Consider the following 17,644-nt stretch of genomic DNA (forward strand, 5'->3'; position numbering starts at 1 on the left):
GGCCTGCACTGCTCTCCCAAGGTTGCCCAATTTCTCTCATTTCCTAGGGAAGGCCAGGTCTGCCAGCACTCAGAGGGCAGGGCCTGCTGGCATGCCCCAGGGTGAGGCTGGGCCCAGCGAGTCCCTCCTTTTGTGTGTCACAGGAGCCTGAGCCTGCAGAGGTGGCTCTCTAGCACCTAGCTAGAGACGATTTGACCAGTGCCCTGCGACCCACGGTTCACTTTCAAGAGTATCCACAAGAGATGTGTCTGCTCCACCCAGTGGGATGAAGCATCCGGCCCTGAGTCAGGATGCTGGGGTGCTGGCCATCTCAGCCACCCACTCCCTTGCAACCCCAGGCAAGCAAGTCCCTTCTCTCCTCCCGGCCAGGGGCTTTCCAGATGAAAGCAGCTGCACCCCTTTACTCTCAGGGACCTAAAATTTCGGCGACCATGTGGAGCCATAAACCCTTCTGCCTCCTGTCCTCCCAGCCCCACACCTACCTGGCGTTTTCGTGTCACGGAACCTCTGCACGTGCTCTTCTCGAGGCCTAGAGTCCCTCTCTCTCCCTCTGGCCAACTCCTATTTCATCCCTCACAGACCCAACTCGAACGCCATCATCCCTGGAAAGCTGGGATTCCTCCCTTCCGTCTCTGCTTCCTTATCTCGCTGTCCTGCTGCGCGCGCCCTCAGTGTACGCGCAGAGCCCGGGGCTGAGGGCCTCCGGGTCCCTGACTGGGCGCGCGGCCGGGACCGCAGCGGCACGGGGAGCATCAGCAGCTGTGGGACTCCGCCCGGGCGCGACGGGGTTAAGGGACCCGAACCTTGAGGGCCCCACCTCCGGAGCGCTCCACCCGCGTGGGGGAAGCCGCCCCGGAGGCTCCGACCTCGCTCCTGCTTACGACCCTCACAGCCACAAGAGCCCCCACTTAGGTGAACATTTCGGGCGGGACCCCGGCGGTTCAGACCCGGAGGCGGCTCCTACCGGAGGCGGCTCCTCCCGGCGTCGGCCTTCGGTCCTCCCAACCAGCGCGCTCTTGGGACAAGCCGGGGATTCCCCGCCACCGCCCGCCCCCTGGCGTAACGGAGTCCGCGCAAGGCCCCGCCCGGGCCTGGCGCCGTCCTGGGCGAGAGGAACGCGCCGAGAGGCGGCAGAGCGCGGCCATGGCTGGGCCGGGCGTCCCCGGCGCCCCCGTAGCCCGATGGAAACGCCACATTGTGTGGCAGCTGCGTCTTCGGGACCGTACGCAAAAGGCGCTCTTCCTGGAGCTGGTGCCGGCCTGTGAGTGCGCCCCGGGGCTGAGAGGATGGTCGCTGAGGGGACGCGACTACGGGCGCGGGGAGAGGGTTTGACTGGCTCCTCCGCTTGTGACCCGAGTGCGCTGTGCCTTGTGCCTTGAGCCTATGCGTTACGCCCACCCCGACTGTCAGGACTCCGCCCCTTGCCATCCAGGCTCTGCTTAGAACCTGGACAAGCCCCTCCTGCCCCCCCGCCCTCGTCGCCCTTCAGGACGGGCTCTGCCTCCCACGAGCTGGGCTTCCGAGACGCAAGTGCGTCCCCGGGTGTTGGTTTTGAAGGGTCTCTTGTGCCTCCCCTTCCGGGCAGTCCCCGGGGTAGGGGCTTGATTAGTGCACTTAGTCTCCGCAGCGCAATGAAAGAACGCGGGACTTGTCCAGAGCAGCCACTTATTGGCCCATCCGGAGAGGGGCGACACTCGGAACCTCTAAGGAGGAGGCTGTGCATCTCAGGCTCTGCCGCCGACAGGCGACGCTGGCGCAGGCTTATGGAACACCTCCCCGTCAGCCTACCCAACCTGAGGGGGCATCAGGGGACCCCGGGCTGCTGGCGGATGCCGGCTGAGTCCAGCGAAGTCAGACTCTCAGAATTGTTTCTGGGCAGCTGGTCAGGATGGGGTGTGGCAGTTCAAGACGGGATGAACAGGTGTGCCTGTGTGTCGCGCCTCTGGCCACCTGCGATTGTATGTCTGCTGTTGGAAGTCTAATCACAGTCCCTGCGGCTCTCTCACTGGGGCTAATCTTGGCCAAACCCCCACAATCAAATTTGCTCTTAGCCAGGGAAATTTCTCTGCAAGCTTCCAGGCTGCTGGTCCTCTGCCTTCAGGGTTTCGAGGCCAGCCCCCACCTCCAGCAGCCACACTTTTCCACTGCTCAGACGGACAGTGGAACCGTCCAGTTTGAGGGGGGGGGTCACCGCCCCCCCCCCCCCCAGGGAGCTGTGAGTCTGAGGGACTGGAGAGACCTGGAGGGCTGAAATCAGACCGAAGGGCCAGTCTTGAGACTTTGGGCAGGTCACAGTCTTCTTGCTTGTTAATTAGGTATTAACCTCAGTCTTCTTACTTGTTAATTGGGTATAGAGACCTTCTTTAGGTTTGCTGGGGGGTGCAGTACCCTGGGGGCTGAGGTGGGGTTTTCGTGAGAACTAGGCCAGGCCCAGGGGCCTCAGTCAAGGTGACAGACAGGTGGGAAGTAGTGTGGGAAGGAAGTTGATGAGGAGGGAGCTAGGCCTGGGCTTACTACCCCGCCCTCCCCTGGAACTGGTGAGAAAAGAGGAAGTGACTGTTGATGGGGGAGGGAGTGTGTTCCAGGGTCAAAACCTCCAGAATGTCTGCTGAATAATTGCTTAAGGACTTTCTATTCTAGCCTGGGGGTACCTTACACCAGGGCTGGGGAAGTTGGGATTATTTATTTATTTATTTATGAGAGGGAGTCTCTCTCTGTTGCCCAGGCTGGAGTGCAGTGGCGGGATCTCCATTCACTGCAAGCTCCGCCTCCCGGGTTCACGCCAGCCTCCCTTCTCAGCCTCCAGAGTAGCTGGGACTACAGGCGCCTGCCACCACGCCTGGCTAATTTTTTGTAATTTTTAGTAGAGACGGGGTTTCACCGTGTTAGCCAGGATGGTCTCAATCTCCTGACCTTGTGATCCGCCCACCTTGGCCTCCCAAAGTGCTGGGAATTCAGGCGTGAGCCACCACGCCTGGCCGGGGATTATTTTTAAGTGCAGAAAGCTAGAGCCCTTGGAGGGGAAGTGACTTGCCAAAGGCTATTGACAGGTAGAGCTCGGTTTATCACTTTCTGGGGCTAAACCTTGCTCTGAGGCAGGGATGAATCAATTCCAGGCCCCTTCCTTCCCTCAGGACCCTCAGCAGGCAGTACCCCGCAGTGGTCATCCTTCTGTCCCTGGGAGAGCAGGTCCTCTTCCCGGTGGGCCTGGGGACCGGTGCTATGAGGACACTGCTAGGGCTGAAGGTCCTGTAGAGCTGCACAGACGCCCCTCAGGCATGGGGCAAGGCCAGCCTGCCAGAAGCTTCCCCATGCCTAGCATCTCTGGGCTCCTGCAGCCATCCTAGCTGGAGATAACTTGCATGCCAGGGGGCTGCTGGGTATCTGTCTCTGCCCCAGGCTCACTCTTTTGCAACCTCCAGATAACCATCTCTTAGAGAAGGCTGAGCTGCTGGACAAGTTCTCAAAGAAGCTGCAGCCGGAGCCAAACAGTGTCACTCCCACCACCCACCAGGGCCCCTGGTGAGTGTATGTGTGTCTGTGGTCACAAAGAGCTGCCTGTGCTGGGTTCATTCTCTCCCTAGCGCCTCATCAGCCCCTGGCTGCTGCCCAGGGGTGGTGGGGGTGGTGGGGGTGGTGGGGGAGGCAGGCCCTTGGCCTTCCCACAGGATAGCTGTTTAGAATCTCTTTCCCCTCCAACTTTCTTTGTCCATCTTTCTGCATTTGTCCCATCTCCTTCCCCTCCCACCCCTACACTTAATGTCTTTTCCCTTTCTCAGTCTTTTTCTATTTCCCTGTTCCTTGCCTGATGCCTAAAGAAAGGGTCTTGCTACCTATTCCAAAGAGGGAGTAAAGATGAGAACCAGGAATAGGTTGGGATTCAGAGTTGGGAGGTGCTTCTTTTTTTTTTTTTTTCTTTTTTTTTTTGAGACGGAGTCTGGCTCTGTCAGCCAGGCTGGAGTGCAGTGGCCTGATCTCAGCTCACTGCAACCTCCGCCTCCTGGGTTCAACCAATTCTCCTGCCTCAGCCTCCTGGTGCATACACCACTACCCCTGGCTAATTTTTGTATTTTCAGTAAAGACGGGGTTTCACCATGTTGGCCAGGATGGTCTCCATCTCTTGACCTTGTGATCCGCCCACCTTGGCCTCCCAAAGTGCTGGGATTACAGCGTGAGCCACCGCACCCGGCTGGGAGGTGGCTCTTGAGAAGGGTCCTTGGCCAAGGCCTAGGGGAATCTTGGAGCAGAGGAGTCATGGACAGCTCATTTCTAGAGACTTGCCTTTTCCTTTACTGGCTTGCTAGCTTCCATCTTCCCAGGAGGAAGTTAATGGCTCTTGTTTTAGGCTTTTCATGTAGCATCCCTTGGGTGCCTTTGGGCACTTGGGTGAACTGGGGGACATTGAGCACCACTCTGATTGGTTGGCAGGGAGGAGTCAGGGCTTGACTCAGACCAAGTCCCATCACTGGCCACACTGAGGGTGAAGTGGCAGGAGGAGGAAGAGGGGCTCCGGCTGGTCTGTGGTGAGGTAAGTTGGGAAGGGGTCTGAAAATGGTGTAGAGAGATGTGGTCCAAGGGAGCCAGCCAGTGAGGGGTACACCTGTGTTTGCTGCATTCTCCAAGCCCAGTGCTGCAAGCATTGAGTGAGCCCTAGTGTGTGCCAGGCCCTGACCTGAAGCTGAGCAGGGGTCAGAGTGCCCCGGGCAGCCCACAATGAAGTGGGTCCAACAGCAGCTGGAGGGAGTTAGGTGTGCAAGGGCCTGGCAGCCCATTTCCCTTCCACATTGTTTAGCCTACTCTGCTCACTACTCCATGGCTAACCCCTCGCCCAGCCATCCCCAAGGCCTCGCACCAGTTGATGCTCAATGTACATTTGCAGACTACAGGAGTAAGGTTCATTTAGCTCATTGGCAGGGTGTGGACGCTCCACCTGACACTACCGCCTTCCCTGTCCCCTTGCAACAGTATCTCTCGGCTTCTCTTGCACCATGCTCTCCTAGTTTCCCTCTCATTTTTGTGATTGTTGCCTCTGAACTTCCTTCACTGCCTCCTTTCCCTCCTCCCTATTCCCCTTCCTTTAAATATGGGTGTTCTTGGGGCTCACGGACTCCCATTTTCTCTGTTTGCCAACTCTCAGATCTGTCTCTAGCCCAGCCGCCTTTTCTGAGCTCCTGACCCTCTTGCTTAGCTGCTTTTTGGACATCACATCTAAAATCAGGCTCACCATCTCCCCCAGAATTTGGCCCACGCTGTTTTGGTCCACGCTGTTTTGAGAGTTGACTCCCTGCAGGCATTGGGCTAAACATTGTCTCAGTTAATCCTTCACAACTTTATGGTTGCAGAGGAGGAGACTGAGGCTTGGAGAGGTAGAGCCAGGATTTGAGCCCCTCTCACACAAATCACCTTCTGTTCTCTCCATTCATTCTCTCAACATCTATTGACAGTTGCTATATCCAAGGTACAGGGAATGCAGCAATAAACAAGAGCTGGCCCATGGGGGCTTCCAGTCCTCTGAAGGAGACTGTGATAGCCCAGTAAATACACATCCAGTCACAGCATGGCAAGTCACCTGTTCAACAGAAGTGTGGGCATAGGTACGGACTCATTTGAGAACTTTTCCCCAGAGCTGCTGTTGTAGGTCCAATTCAATATTTGTTTGAGAGGTGATTCTCAAACATCTGACCCCCTACACCACCCCCCTGCCTCTGGGCTGTGAGCTCCCCAAGCCGTGGGATGTCTTGTTTTGCCTCCAAGGCAAACCTGTATCTTTAGGGCCTGTGTCCACAGTCCATTCCATACTAAGGACTATTTGTAGACTAAGCTATGAATGAGGTGGGCTGTCCTTCCTGTGACTGCCCCCCAGTGGTTCTCACACAGGCTGGAAACGCCCGGGCGCCTCTGACTCTTCCCAGCCCTCCATCCTGAACTGGTCACAAGGTCATGTTGACTATCTCCAAATCCATCAATGTCTGTTTCTTGTACCATATCTGACATGGTACAAGTAACTTTCATCCTACCCTGGAACGCTCCTTCAGCACTCCCTGTCCCTTCTCCATACAGCTTTCAGAGTGACATATTTTAATTAAAAAAAAGATCTCCATGAAAGACAAGCAGTACACAAAACATGCTTGTAAACAACTCAAGAGAATAGAAGCCATAGAGTAAAAAGTAAAGGCCCGTCTTACTACCTCTCTCCATGGTTAGTGTGCTGTAGATCTTCCAAAGCTCCTAGCCTGGCTCCCCCGTTGAGCTCACCAGGCTCCTGTTGCATTTCCTGCCACTCTCATCTCTGAGCTCCCGGCTCCCTTTGCCTGGGATGCTTTCCCTGGCCCCCAGCATTCCTTCCCTGGACACACACCAGCCAGTACCCATTGGATGCGCCAGTGGATGGGGGCAGTGGGGAGGCTTTTTCTTTTCTTTTGTAAAAATTTCTCTAGTAGTTCCACACCTCACAAGCATTTATCATTATTATTACTTTAACTTTTTATTTTAAAATAATTATAGATTCACAGGAAGTTGCAAGGATAGTCCAGAGAGTTCCTGCGTCCCCTTCCCCCAGCATCTCCCACTGGCTACATCTTACATAACTATAGTACCCACAACCAGGAAACTGGGATTGGTGTTAAGTGTGTATATGTCCTTTATCATTTTATCACGTGTAGATTTGTGTGACCATCAAGATATGGCACTGTTTCACCACCACAAAGATCTCTTTCTTGCTACCCCTTTTTAGTCACATTCACCCCTCTCCCCTCAACCATCCCTTACCCCTGGCAACTACTAATCTGTTTTCCACCTCTACTACTTGAATTTTGAAAGGCATACAATAAAATATTGAATGGTATAACATAATAGTACAACATAAATGAAAGCAAGTTTAACAGGTGAGAAAGTGGAGGTGGTGATCAGATTACTCAGTGGTGAAAACAATTATGTTATAAATGGGGCCAACTATGAATAAAGGTGCCCCAACCCGCATGTGCAGATTCCCTCTCCGCAGACTCACTCACATAGGGCGTCATGTCAGTGCAGGTGGCAGCATCAACCTTGCTCCTCAGTCTGTCCTCACTAGGCCCACGTGAGAACACAGAAACAGATTAGCAATAAGAGCCCCCAGCCTTGGCCTGGGCCAGAGGCGCCTCTGGCCCTCATGTTCTTTTGTCACACTGGTGGGAGCTGCCTTGCCTGGGGTCTGTCTCTCCCACCGACCCTGCTTGGCTCTGAGTTGAAGGCATGTCGAGTGAGGCGGGGGTGCAGATGAAATGACCCTCACTGCCTCTCCTAGGCTGCCAGGGCTGTTCCCATATTGAGTCTGGGCCCTGGCTCCCCGAGTCCATGCCTGATTTTAGCCTTGTGTGCCTCTGCGCAGGGCTTCTCGCTGCTGAGACCTGTGCTTGGGCAGGCCTGGGTTGAGTGAAGCCAGGAAGGCCCCAGGGAGGGGTGGGGAACAGAACTCACATTCCCCTGACCAGCCTGGAGGGTGATGCAGTTAGGTGGCTTGGGCTCAAATCTCTTAGCTACGTGACTTTGGGCCAGACATTTAAACCTCTCTGTCGGTGTCCTCGTCTGTGAAGTGAGAGTGGCAGTACCAGCCTCCCGGTGTGGTGAGGATGGAAAGAGCATGTAGCCTGCTGGGAACATCATGGCACCCGAGGGCCGGATGGGCATTTAGCAGCCTCTGCGCTAGGAGTCCTCAAAGTGGTTCTGCATTGCGCTGGGAGCGGAGCGATGTCTTCTCACTCTTCAGGCGAGGCAGCGTAGCGGGTTGCTCTTGCCAGAGAGGTTCCTAGTAGGGTCGCAGAGAAAGGAAGCAGCACAGCGAGGACTGGGACCCAGGGCTGACTCCAGAGCCCGAGGGCCTTCCACTGCTCCACAAACAGCAGCGCGTCCCTCTGCAAGGTCCCAAACCTGTGTGGGGCTCGGCTTGTTTTTCAGGAAGGGGGCGGGCAGGGGAGCAGCCAACTGTCCCTTAGCGCCTTCGGCCCGGGAGGGACTAGAGGCCTGGAGGGGCCTCAGCGCCGCCGTGCTCACCTGTCCGCCCCCAGATGGCCTACCAGGTGGTGGAGAAGAGCGTGGCCCTGGGCGCCTTGGAGTCGGAGCTGCAGGAGCTGCAAAGCAGGTGAGGCGCGGGCGCGGGCGGGCGGGACCGCGCCCACCTCGGGGAGGCCCAGGGCCAACCATGCGGGAGAATGGCGCGGGCCAAGAGCTTTCCCCACGTGCCCCTGAGCCTATCGGTTGGTGCCAGAGGACCGAACGGCTGGGCTCTGAGGGCGAAGTCTTGGGGGAGACCTGGCTTAGCCACCGGCTAGCCGCGTTTGGCATGGGCAGGTCGGTCTCTGCTCCGAGGCAGATTCCCACTGGGCAGTGACGGGAGAGGCTCGGGACCCGCTATCCGCTCTTTCCATCCTCCAGGCTGGCAACCCTGAAGGTCCGCGTGGCGCAGCTGCGAGAGGCACGGGCGCAGCAGGCCCAGCAGGTGGAAGAGCGGCGGGCGCAGAACGCCGTGCAGCGGGCAGCCTACGAGGCGCTGCGCGCGCACGTCGGGCTCCGGGAGGCGGCACTGCGCAGGCTCCAGGGGGAGGCGCGCGACCTGCTGGAGAGGCTCGTGCAGCGCAAGGCGCGCGCCGCAGCTGAGCGCAACCTGCGCAACGAGCGCCGGGAGCGGTGAGAGAGCAGGCCCCGCCCCTTCTGAGGAAAGGCCCCGCCCCTGAAGGGAGAGTCGGGCCTCGCTTGTGTCTGGAAGGGAGGCGGGCAGCAGCCGCCCACTGGAGAAAGGGACCGGGTCGCGCCCCGCCTGCGTGCGAGGCGCCGCGCCAGGTTCTCAGGATGCTTTTTACCCAACAAGGGCCAAGCAGGCGCGGGTGTCCCAGGAGCTGAAGAAGGCTGCCAAGCGGACCGTGAGCATCAGCGAGTAAGAGTGGGGATGGGGCCGGGCGCGGTGGCTCAAGCCTGTAATCCCAGCACTTTGGGAGGCCGAGGCGGGTGGATCACGAGGTCAGGAGATCGAGACTATCCTGGCTAACATGGTGAAACCCCGTCTCTACTAAAAATACAAAAAACTAGCCGGGCGTGGTGGCGGGCGCCTGTAGTCTCAGCTACTTGGGAGGCTGAGGCGGGAGAATGGCGTGAACCCGGGAGGCGGAGCTTGCAGTGAGCCTAGATCACGCCACTGCACTCCAGCCTGGGAGACACAGCGAGACTCCGTCTGAAAAAAAAAAAAAAAAAAAAAGAGTGGGGATGGGCCGGTCCGACCCTTGTGTTCTGCCTCCCGGCCCCGCCTGCCTGCGGCGACCCAGGCCGCCGACTGTAGTTGTGCATAGCCGCGTCCCGAGGACCCCAAGTAGTTGGGGCCCACGGGACACCTGCAGACGACCGTGTGGTCGTAGGAGCCTGCATGCGTGCCCGCTGCACGTGTACCCACACAGAACCCTCATCACTGAGAATTCCTGTCTTCAGCATGTCCTGTGCTGGGGTCTGGAGGGGCTGGCTTGGTCCCTTGGCGTTTCTGAGCTTAATTTCTCCTCCTAGGGGTCCGGACACTGTAGGCGATGGGATGAGGGAGAGAACCGAGACTCTGGCTCTAGCCCCTGAGCCAGAGCCCCTGGAGAATGAAGCTTGTGAGAAGTGGAAGAGGCCCTTCAGGTGAGGACCCAGGTGGTGGTCTCAGAGCTCTGAGCTCAGCCCCACCCCAGAGGCTGCCAGGGTCTTCCTCTTGGACCTTGGAGTCAGCTCTTGGGTTGGGAGGGAGCTTGAGGAGAGGCCAGAAAGCTCAGATCTCCCAGGGCTAGTCTGACCTCCATTGTCTGGAGCCACTTGTGGTCAGTTCCATCTCACCCAACCGAATCCCTACCCTCAACCCTTTCCCTCCTTCTTGGGATCAGAGCTCTGGGGGTGGGGTGTCAGGCTTGTGAATAGCTGTCACCAGGAGGGAACCTGTGGGTAAAGCCCAGAGCCCAGTCATGCCAGGCATGTGTGTGCAGCCATAGGTGCACAAGCATGTGCATCCACAGGGACATGAGACACAGGTGTGTACAAACTTGACTAAGCCCGTCTGTGTGTGAACGTATGAGCATGTGTAGATGTGCGCTAACACTTGTGGGACCTGACTGGGGCTTCAGACCTTGGGTACCCCTCCGCAGGGTCTCCCCTCTTGATTTGCCTGTCATTGAGGCTGCCCCTCTCCGGGCCCCATTCCCCAGCCTAACGCCTCTTCTCAGTCTTTCCTTGCAGGTCCCCAGTGTCCAGGCCTTGGGGCAGTGAAGAAACCGTGGGGAGGGGCATGAGATGCTGGTCCCCAAAGTCCTTGGGAGCCCTTGTGGGCCAAGTAACTGCAGGACACACCCTCTCCTGGGCATTGCTGAGGTCACCCAGCAAGCCTAGGCTTCCCCCTCCTTTCCCCACCCTGGGGGAACCTTCAGCGCCTCTTCTCTGTAGGCCCCAGCTCAGCTTCCCAGGAACTTTTGTTGGTGGGTACTTGTAGGGTGAGGCAGTTCTTCTCATCATGAGGGAGACCTTGGGAGACTTTCATTACCAAATCCATTGCTGCCCTGACCTTCCTGGGACTGGTCTGGGTCATCCTAGTCTCCTGGTCTTGGAGAAGTCAAGTTCTTGTCCCAGACTTGAGAGGTTACGAGCCTCCAGGTCTCTGGCAAAGTGTGGAGATGATGGACAGCCATTTGTACACACACCAGCCAGTCCCTTAGCACATCTTTCTCGGTTTTGTCTCAGGTCTGCCTCAGCCACCTCCCTGACGCTGTCCCACTGTGTGGATGTGGTGAAGGGGCTTCTGGAGTAAGTGTGTGTGTGCCTGTGTGCACCCACATGTGTGTCAGGTTCCCCAGCCCAGGCTTGGTCTGTGTCTGCGCCTCGACCTGTCCATCCTTGTGGTGCGCAGCTGTCTGTGTGAGTCTGTTGGGCCCTGGAGACAGGAGCCAGGTGAATGGCCTCAGCCCCAGCCCCTGCTCAGCTGTCTTCCAGGTTCTGTCATCACAAGGGTCTGTCTTCATCCAAGGTCCTCACAGGGGACCAAGAGCTCCAGCCTCAGGCAGGGCAGGAGCTCCTACTCAATTGGGAAAAATGCTCTGAATGAGCATTTTTCATTCAGAGTCACAGAGCCAAGAAGTGGCAAGACTGGGATTGAAACCCCAGCCCTGAGGTTTCTTTGCACCTACCAACCCTACCCTGCTCCTGTGCCTGCCTCTGTGTGCTCTCCACACTGACTCCTGGGGTAAAGGCTGGGTTGAGGAATGCGCTCGCTGCTTCTTGGGGCCATGTTCTGCCTTCTGCCCCATCTGCTTCCTATGGTTGATGCCTCAGGGGAGCTGAAGGCTCCCACCTGAGAAGGCCTTGCTGAATGCCCTCCTGACCCCAACCCACCTTACGCCCAGTTTTAAGAAGAGGAGAGGTCACTCAATTGGGGGAGCCCCTGAGCAGCGATACCAGATCATCCCTGTATGTGTGGCCACCCGACTTCCTACCCAGGCTCAGGATGTGCTGGTAAGGGAGGAGCTGAGCTATATGGGTGGGGCAGTGGTGAGGAGGTGCAGGCACAGGGGTGGTCCCAGGAGGCTAGGGAAGCAAGGCTGGGCTCCTCAGCAGGAGCAGGAGGCTGCCTCCCACAGCCTGTGGTGGGAGTCACTTACGCATGTTATGATGGGGGAATGGGCCAGAGAGGGAGAGAGAGGAGGCTGGGAGGCCAGGAGGCCAGGCAGGAGAGTAGAGTAGCATAGCACGGAGGCTGCTGCAGGGGTCCTGGCAGAGGTGAGAACACCTGGTGGGGCCGGGTTTGAAACTCAAAAGTGTAGACAGAGAAACCGGGGATGGGGATACCATGTCTGCAGCAGGCTGTGTCTGCACAGGCACCGGTGGGAAGGCCTGTGAGCACTCACAGAGATATGTGTGGGGAGGGCTGGGGCACCAATCTCCTCTTTCCCCACAGGATGCCCACCTCTCTGAGGTCAATGCTGTTCGTTTTGGCCCCAACAGCAGCCTTCTGGCCACTGGAGGGGCTGACCGCCTGATCCACCTCTGGAATGTTGTGGGAAGTAAGGAGCCCTCCCCTGCAGGCCAACTCGGGGCTTCTCTCCAGACCCGCTCCTCAGTTCACTTGGTGGGCAGAGGTCTTGGATCTCTTTGTGTTTCTCCATCTGGAATATTCTGTGGGCAGTGACTAGACAATGCCTTGGAAAGAGTGAGACTCGGGGCTCGCTGCTCTGAAGAAGGGTGGAGCCTCCTGGCTCCTAGGGTCCAGATTTGCAGAATGGGGAAGGCTGAGTTCAGATAGTCCCTGATGGGGGTGGATGGGGGTCCCCTATCATGAGGTCCTACAGGGACAGGCCCTTGAAGAGCAGGTCCCTGAGTCTACCAGGTGATCCTCTTGTAGCATCACTTAAGCTCTCAGAACTCAGGTAAGGGACAAGTATGAACTGTTGGCCTTGTCCCAAGCTCTGTGCTCTGGAGAGGGGGTGTCCTGGGGAGTCAGAGCTGGTTCCTGGGGGCTTCCTAGAAAAGGCAAGTTTCTGGCTGGCCTGATCCTGGCTTGCTGCGTGACCCACAGATAGTCCCTTCTTCCTGGTCCTCTCTAGCCTGGTCTGTGAAATGACTAGCTGTCCCTGGGACCCACTGCCAGCAGTTAGGGGAGGTGTAGTCTCCAGCCCAGGCCACAGAACAGACCCAGCGATTCTGTCTTCTAACCTGTGGGGGTAGGGGGGGCAATGGGGACTGATCTTTGCTCTCAATCCCAATTCCTCCATTTTGTGAGGTTAGGATCTCATTTCAACTGTCCCTTCTCCTGGTCCTCCCAGGTCGCCTAGAGGTCAACCAGACCCTGGAGGGAGCTGGTGGCAGCATCACCAGTGTGGACTTTGACCCCTCGGTGAGGAACTTTGCCCCAGTGGCATGGGATTGCGCCCCTCTGATCTCCACACTGGACAGGTGGGGGCTCTGGGACCTGAGGGCGCAGCATGGATACCTTAGAACCAGGCCCTTGGGCTCTTACACAGATCCTCATCCCTGGGCCGGAGGCTCCTCTGCCTGCCTTGGAGACCTGGGCTGTGGGAAGCTCTGGGGCAGCCCCTAGCCTCATTCTCTGGCCCGAAGGATGTTGCCTACGGCTTAGCACCTCTCATTTTCCTCTCCCATTTCTCCAGGGCTACCAGGTTTTAGCAGCAACTTACAACCAGGCTGCCCAGCTCTGGAAGGTGGGGGAGGCACAGTCCAAGGTGAGGCCTGACTGGGGAGGCTGCCTGGGGGTCAGGGGTCATACGTCAGGACTAGGGGGCCTGTTATGGGGTCTTGGCCAAACTCTTGATCCGCACCTGGGGCTGCGGTACAGGAGACACTGTCTGGACACAAAGATAAGGTGACAGCTGCCAAATTCAAGCTGACAAGGCACCAGGCAGTGACTGGGAGCCGTGACCGGACAGTGAAGGAGTGGGACCTCGGCCGTGCCTACTGTGAGCCCCAACCCCACCTCCCCTCCCCACCAGCCAGGAGCCCCAGGCCAGGGTATGAGGGACCTCACCTGCTCTCTGGGAGTGGCTCTGAGATTCATAGGCATTTGGGGGTGAAACCTCTCAAGGCCCTCCAGTCCCCCAATGGTATCCCCCAATGGTGTTTTCTGCCTGGTTTCTTGGTGTCCACAGGCTGTGGGTGGGAAAAAGACGTGGGTGAGCCCTGGGCTGGGAAGCAGAAGACCTGGGTTCTAGTCTTGGGAGGACACTGCGTTCTGGGCCTCAGCTTCTCCATGTGTCCTGTGGGGTGGCTCCTGACAACCCTCCTCTGAGGCCCTGGGGTCTGCTGCTTGGTCCCCAGGCTCCAGGACCATCAATGTCCTTTCCTACTGTAATGACGTGGTGTGTGGGGACCATATCATCATTAGTGGCCATAATGACCAGAAGATCCGGTTCTGGGACAGCAGGTGACAGGCGCAGGCTGGGGGAGGACTGGGGGAGGGCTGGGAACAGGGCTCCCAAGTTCTTGTTCCTTTCTCTGGCCATGGCAGGACGAGTTTTGGTGGCACTTTGGGCAGGCAAGGCTGTGGGGCTGGCACTGCCAGCTACTGCCTCTTGGCTGGGCTCAGCTCCCCCAGGAAGCTGTGCCACTGTCTTCATGGCTCTTGGTCCAATGCTGGACTCCACCTGGACCTTGCAACCAAGATGGAGATGTACCTTTTTCCATTTAGTTACCACTTTTATATCAAAAGGAAAAAAATTATTGTAGTTGTTTTTTAAACCAAAGATCCTAACTTTGGGCTTGAATTGTTTGTAAGAGCAAAGCTAGAGGCCGGGCATGGTGGCTCACACCTGTAATCCCAGCTTTCTGGGAGGCTGAGGTGGGCGGATCACCTGAGGTCAGGAGTTCGAGACCAGCCTGGCCAACATGGAGAAACCCTGTCTCTACTAAAAATATTAGCTGAGTGTGGTGGCAGATCCCTGTAATCCCAGCTACTCAGGAGGCTGAGGCAGGAGAATCGCTTGAACCCAGGAGGCGGAGCTTGCAGTGAGCTGAGATCCGGCCACTGCACTCTAGCCTGGGCAAGAGAGCCAGACTCCGCCTCAAAAAAAAAAAAAAAAAAAAAAAAAAGCAAAGCTAGAGCCAGTGCTAGGCCTGCCTCAAGCCTTTACTGACTGATCTCCATCAACTACTGTTTGCAACCCTTTCTTCTCTCTCTTACATTTTTTAAAGACAAGACTTCATTGCTCAGATGATATGGTGCTTATTTTAGTGACCCAAAGGTTTCAAGGGCTCTGGCTTTCAAATCAAAGTCTAGGTTCCTCGATGGAGGCAGCTGGCTGCAGTGGGGAGAAGGGAGATGAGTCACGGGCAGCCTTTACCCCAGGGATCCAGGGCCCTGGGGTTCCTCTGGACTTGGTTAGCTGGGAAGGCTGCTACGCCTGGCCCCTTCCTGTCAGGAGTGGCCTGGCTGGGCTGTTCCTCATCCCTGTCTCTGTCCTTGTTCCTCAGGGGGCCCCACTGCACCCAGGTCATCCCTGTGCAGGGCCGGGTCACCTCCCTGAGCCTCAGCCACGACCAGCTGCACCTGCTCAGCTGTTCCCGAGACAACACACTCAAGGTCATCGACCTGCGTGTCAGCAACATCCGCCAGGTGTTCAGGTACCAGCCTCATGCCTGCTGACCCTGTGGCCTTTGCTGGGACAGCTGAGCCTCTCTTCTCCTGTAATAGACCCTCTTGGGACCCTTCCTGGAGGCCCCTCCAGACCAGGTCCTGCTGAGGTACCAAACCCCTTGACAGAGTGGAAGCTCTGGAAGCTCCCTGCAGAGGGACTAGTGGTGACCTCTGTTCTGACCCCAGCCCTGTCTGTCCTCAGGGCTGATGGCTTCAAGTGCGGTTCTGACTGGACCAAAGCTGTATTCAGGTATGTCTGTGAGAGCATATGCCTGTGTCCAAGTGTGCCCTGCTGGACCCTGTGTGTGCCCTCCTCTCTGACCCCACCCCCACTTTTTTTGCTCTGCTGTGGCCACTACAGCCCGGACAGAAGCTATGCACTGGCAGGCTCCTATGATGGGGCCCTTTACATCTGGGATGTGGACACCGGGAAGCTGGAAAGCAGACTTCAGGGACCCCATTGGTGAGCATGGCCTCCACCTGGCCACCTGCCTGGCCCCAGTCCTGCCAGGCTGATTCCAGGTTCTGACATACTGGGACTCTGGAGTCTCCAGCCCTTGTCCCTCCACCCTCCACCCGACCAGAGCCCTTTGCAGTTCACAAGGTACTTTCCACACACACTGGGTCTGTCCTTTCCACAGCTCTGTGAGCTCACTTTACAGATGAGGAAACAGGCTCAAGAGAGGGCCTCAAACTACCCAGGTCCAGCAGTCGGGGCAGAGCCAGGTTGCAGGCATAGTTCCCAAAGCCCCCCTGAAGCCTGCCCCTCCCTTTCCCCAGCACTGCTGTCAACGCTGTGGCCTGGTGCTACTCCGGGAGCCACGTGGTGAGCGTGGACCAGGGCAGGAAGGTTGTGCTCTGGCACTAGGGCCACGACTTCCCTGCCTGGGCTGGAGCTCTTGCCCGAAGCCTGAAGCTTCCCTCGGCAACGTGCGGGGGTTGGGGTTGGGACTGGAGATGGCCTTGGGATTTAATGGGGAAGAAGGCCTGGCAGGACCTGGCCTGTTTGTTTAAAAATGAAGCTAGTTTTTCTTTGTATTTTTATCTCTATCTCCTCACTTTTTCTCCCCAAGTAGAAAAAAAATGATATCTAAACTGCGTCTGCCTGCCTCTTTGCAGCATTCATGATATGGAGACCTTTGGGCTAGTGGGCTCTGGGAGACCCAGGTTTGGCCCCCTTCCTCCTTCCATACAGAGCTGGGGCAGCCAGCCCAGTCTCTGCCTGCGGAGACAGGTGCTGCTCAAGTCTAACCATGGAAACAGCAGGAAGAAAGGCCCTGAGGTGGCAAAGAGCCATGGATGTGACTCCTGGTCCAACCTGGTCCTGAGGCCTAAGCAACATGTTAGGCCCACCTGCTTCAGGCACCCAGGGTAGACTGAAGCTGAGGAGGGGCTGGAGGAGCTCTGAGGAAGGGGCAGGGAGGCAACCCAGAGGGGTCCTGGTGGGAAGATCCTAAAAACCCAGGTAGTGATATCAAAGTCCTTGGTCCATGGGGCCTCCCTTAGACTGGGTCTGCGTTCTTCCTCCAGAGGTAGTGCCCAGGGTGGGGCAGAGTAGGGCCTCTATGTGTCTGTGCCTGGGGGAGGGCAGCTGTGGGCCAGACCTGGGCCTGGGGCTTTGCTTACAAGGCAGAGCCCACAGGGCAGAGTTGGGGCAAACCAACTTCCTTCACACCTAGGACTGGGCACAGGCCTGTGGAGACAGACAGTGTTGGTTAAATGGCAACACCTATACTCTGTTGACTTCCAGACCATTCACTACTTTTGGTTCAGCTGCCTCCTGGCCATCATCTCCCCTGCAAGTGATCTGTTCCTCCTGCACCCCATGTCCCTGGGACCTTGTGCTGCTGGATCTAGTACTCCTCCATCCCTCCTGCCACTGTGGGCCACCTTCTAGACTTGCAGTCTCCCCATCCAATCCTTTCCCTTACTATGGCCAGAGCGACTTTTTTTGTTGTTGTTGCTTTTGAGACACACAAAAAACCTCACTGCAGCCTCAAACCCCTGCAGCCTTAAACCCCTGGGTTTAAGTAAGCCTTCCACCTGGTCCTCCCAAAGGGCTGGGATTACAGGTGCACAGCACCATGCTTGGCCCAACAGGGTGACTTTCTAGGGTGTCGTGGTCACAAGTCCAATCCTTTGGAGTTCCCCTGCTGCCTTTAGAGACCACCCCCAACCCCAGCATGAAATTTGGAGCCCCTGGCATGTGACTCTGCTGGCCTCTCAGCTGCCTCTTATTTCCTTGCTATTCACTCATTCATTTACTCATTTAGAGATGAGGTCTCACTATGTTGCCCAGGCTGGTCTGAAACTCCTGTGCTCAAGCGATCCTCCTGCCTTAGCCTCCCCGGTAGCTGGGCCTACAGGTGCATGCCACCGTGCCTGGCTATTCCTTGCTATCATGAGTGCGTCTCAGACATGCTTTTCTTTCTTCCCAGAATGTTCTCCTTCCCTCCCAGCCCCCAATTCAAATTTTTCTTTCAGGATTCCCCTTCCTTTGCCTGCCAAGCTGGGTAG

The 17,644-nt window shown here is 57.2% G+C and overlaps 1 protein-coding gene across 1 annotated transcript; it reads left to right on the forward strand.

Moving 5' to 3' along the window:
* Positions 1-1,011: 1,011 nt before the first annotated feature.
* ATG16L2 (autophagy related 16 like 2) lies at positions 1,012-16,222 on the forward strand. The gene is made up of 18 exons (XM_025355584.1): positions 1,012-1,261; positions 3,423-3,522; positions 4,429-4,528; positions 8,046-8,119; positions 8,413-8,664; positions 8,846-8,911; positions 9,529-9,642; positions 10,729-10,791; positions 11,388-11,496; positions 11,939-12,044; positions 12,804-12,874; positions 13,149-13,220; positions 13,334-13,454; positions 13,813-13,918; positions 14,965-15,114; positions 15,330-15,377; positions 15,489-15,590; positions 15,908-16,222. The coding sequence occupies exons 1-18, from the start codon at positions 1,144-1,146 to the stop codon at positions 15,993-15,995; spliced, it is 1,860 nt and encodes a 619-aa protein (XP_025211369.1). The 5' UTR covers positions 1,012-1,143; the 3' UTR covers positions 15,996-16,222.
* The last annotated feature ends 1,422 nt before the right edge of the window (positions 16,223-17,644 follow it).

This window comes from Theropithecus gelada, chromosome 14 (genome assembly GCF_003255815.1).
Source record: "Theropithecus gelada isolate Dixy chromosome 14, Tgel_1.0, whole genome shotgun sequence".
Lineage (NCBI taxonomy): Eukaryota > Metazoa > Chordata > Mammalia > Primates > Cercopithecidae > Theropithecus > Theropithecus gelada.

Bases quoted from the DNA above. Each gene is read 5' to 3' on its own strand.
- ATG16L2 (XM_025355584.1), top strand. From the start codon at position 1,144: ATGGCTGGGCCGGGCGTCCCCGGCGCCCCCGTAGCCCGATGGAAACGC. The intron at 8,120-8,412 runs GTGAGGCGCGGG...TCCATCCTCCAG, and splicing joins CTGCAGGAGCTGCAAAGCAG to GCTGGCAACCCTGAAGGTCC. The intron at 11,497-11,938 runs GTAAGGGAGGAG...CTTTCCCCACAG, and splicing joins CCCAGGCTCAGGATGTGCTG to GATGCCCACCTCTCTGAGGT.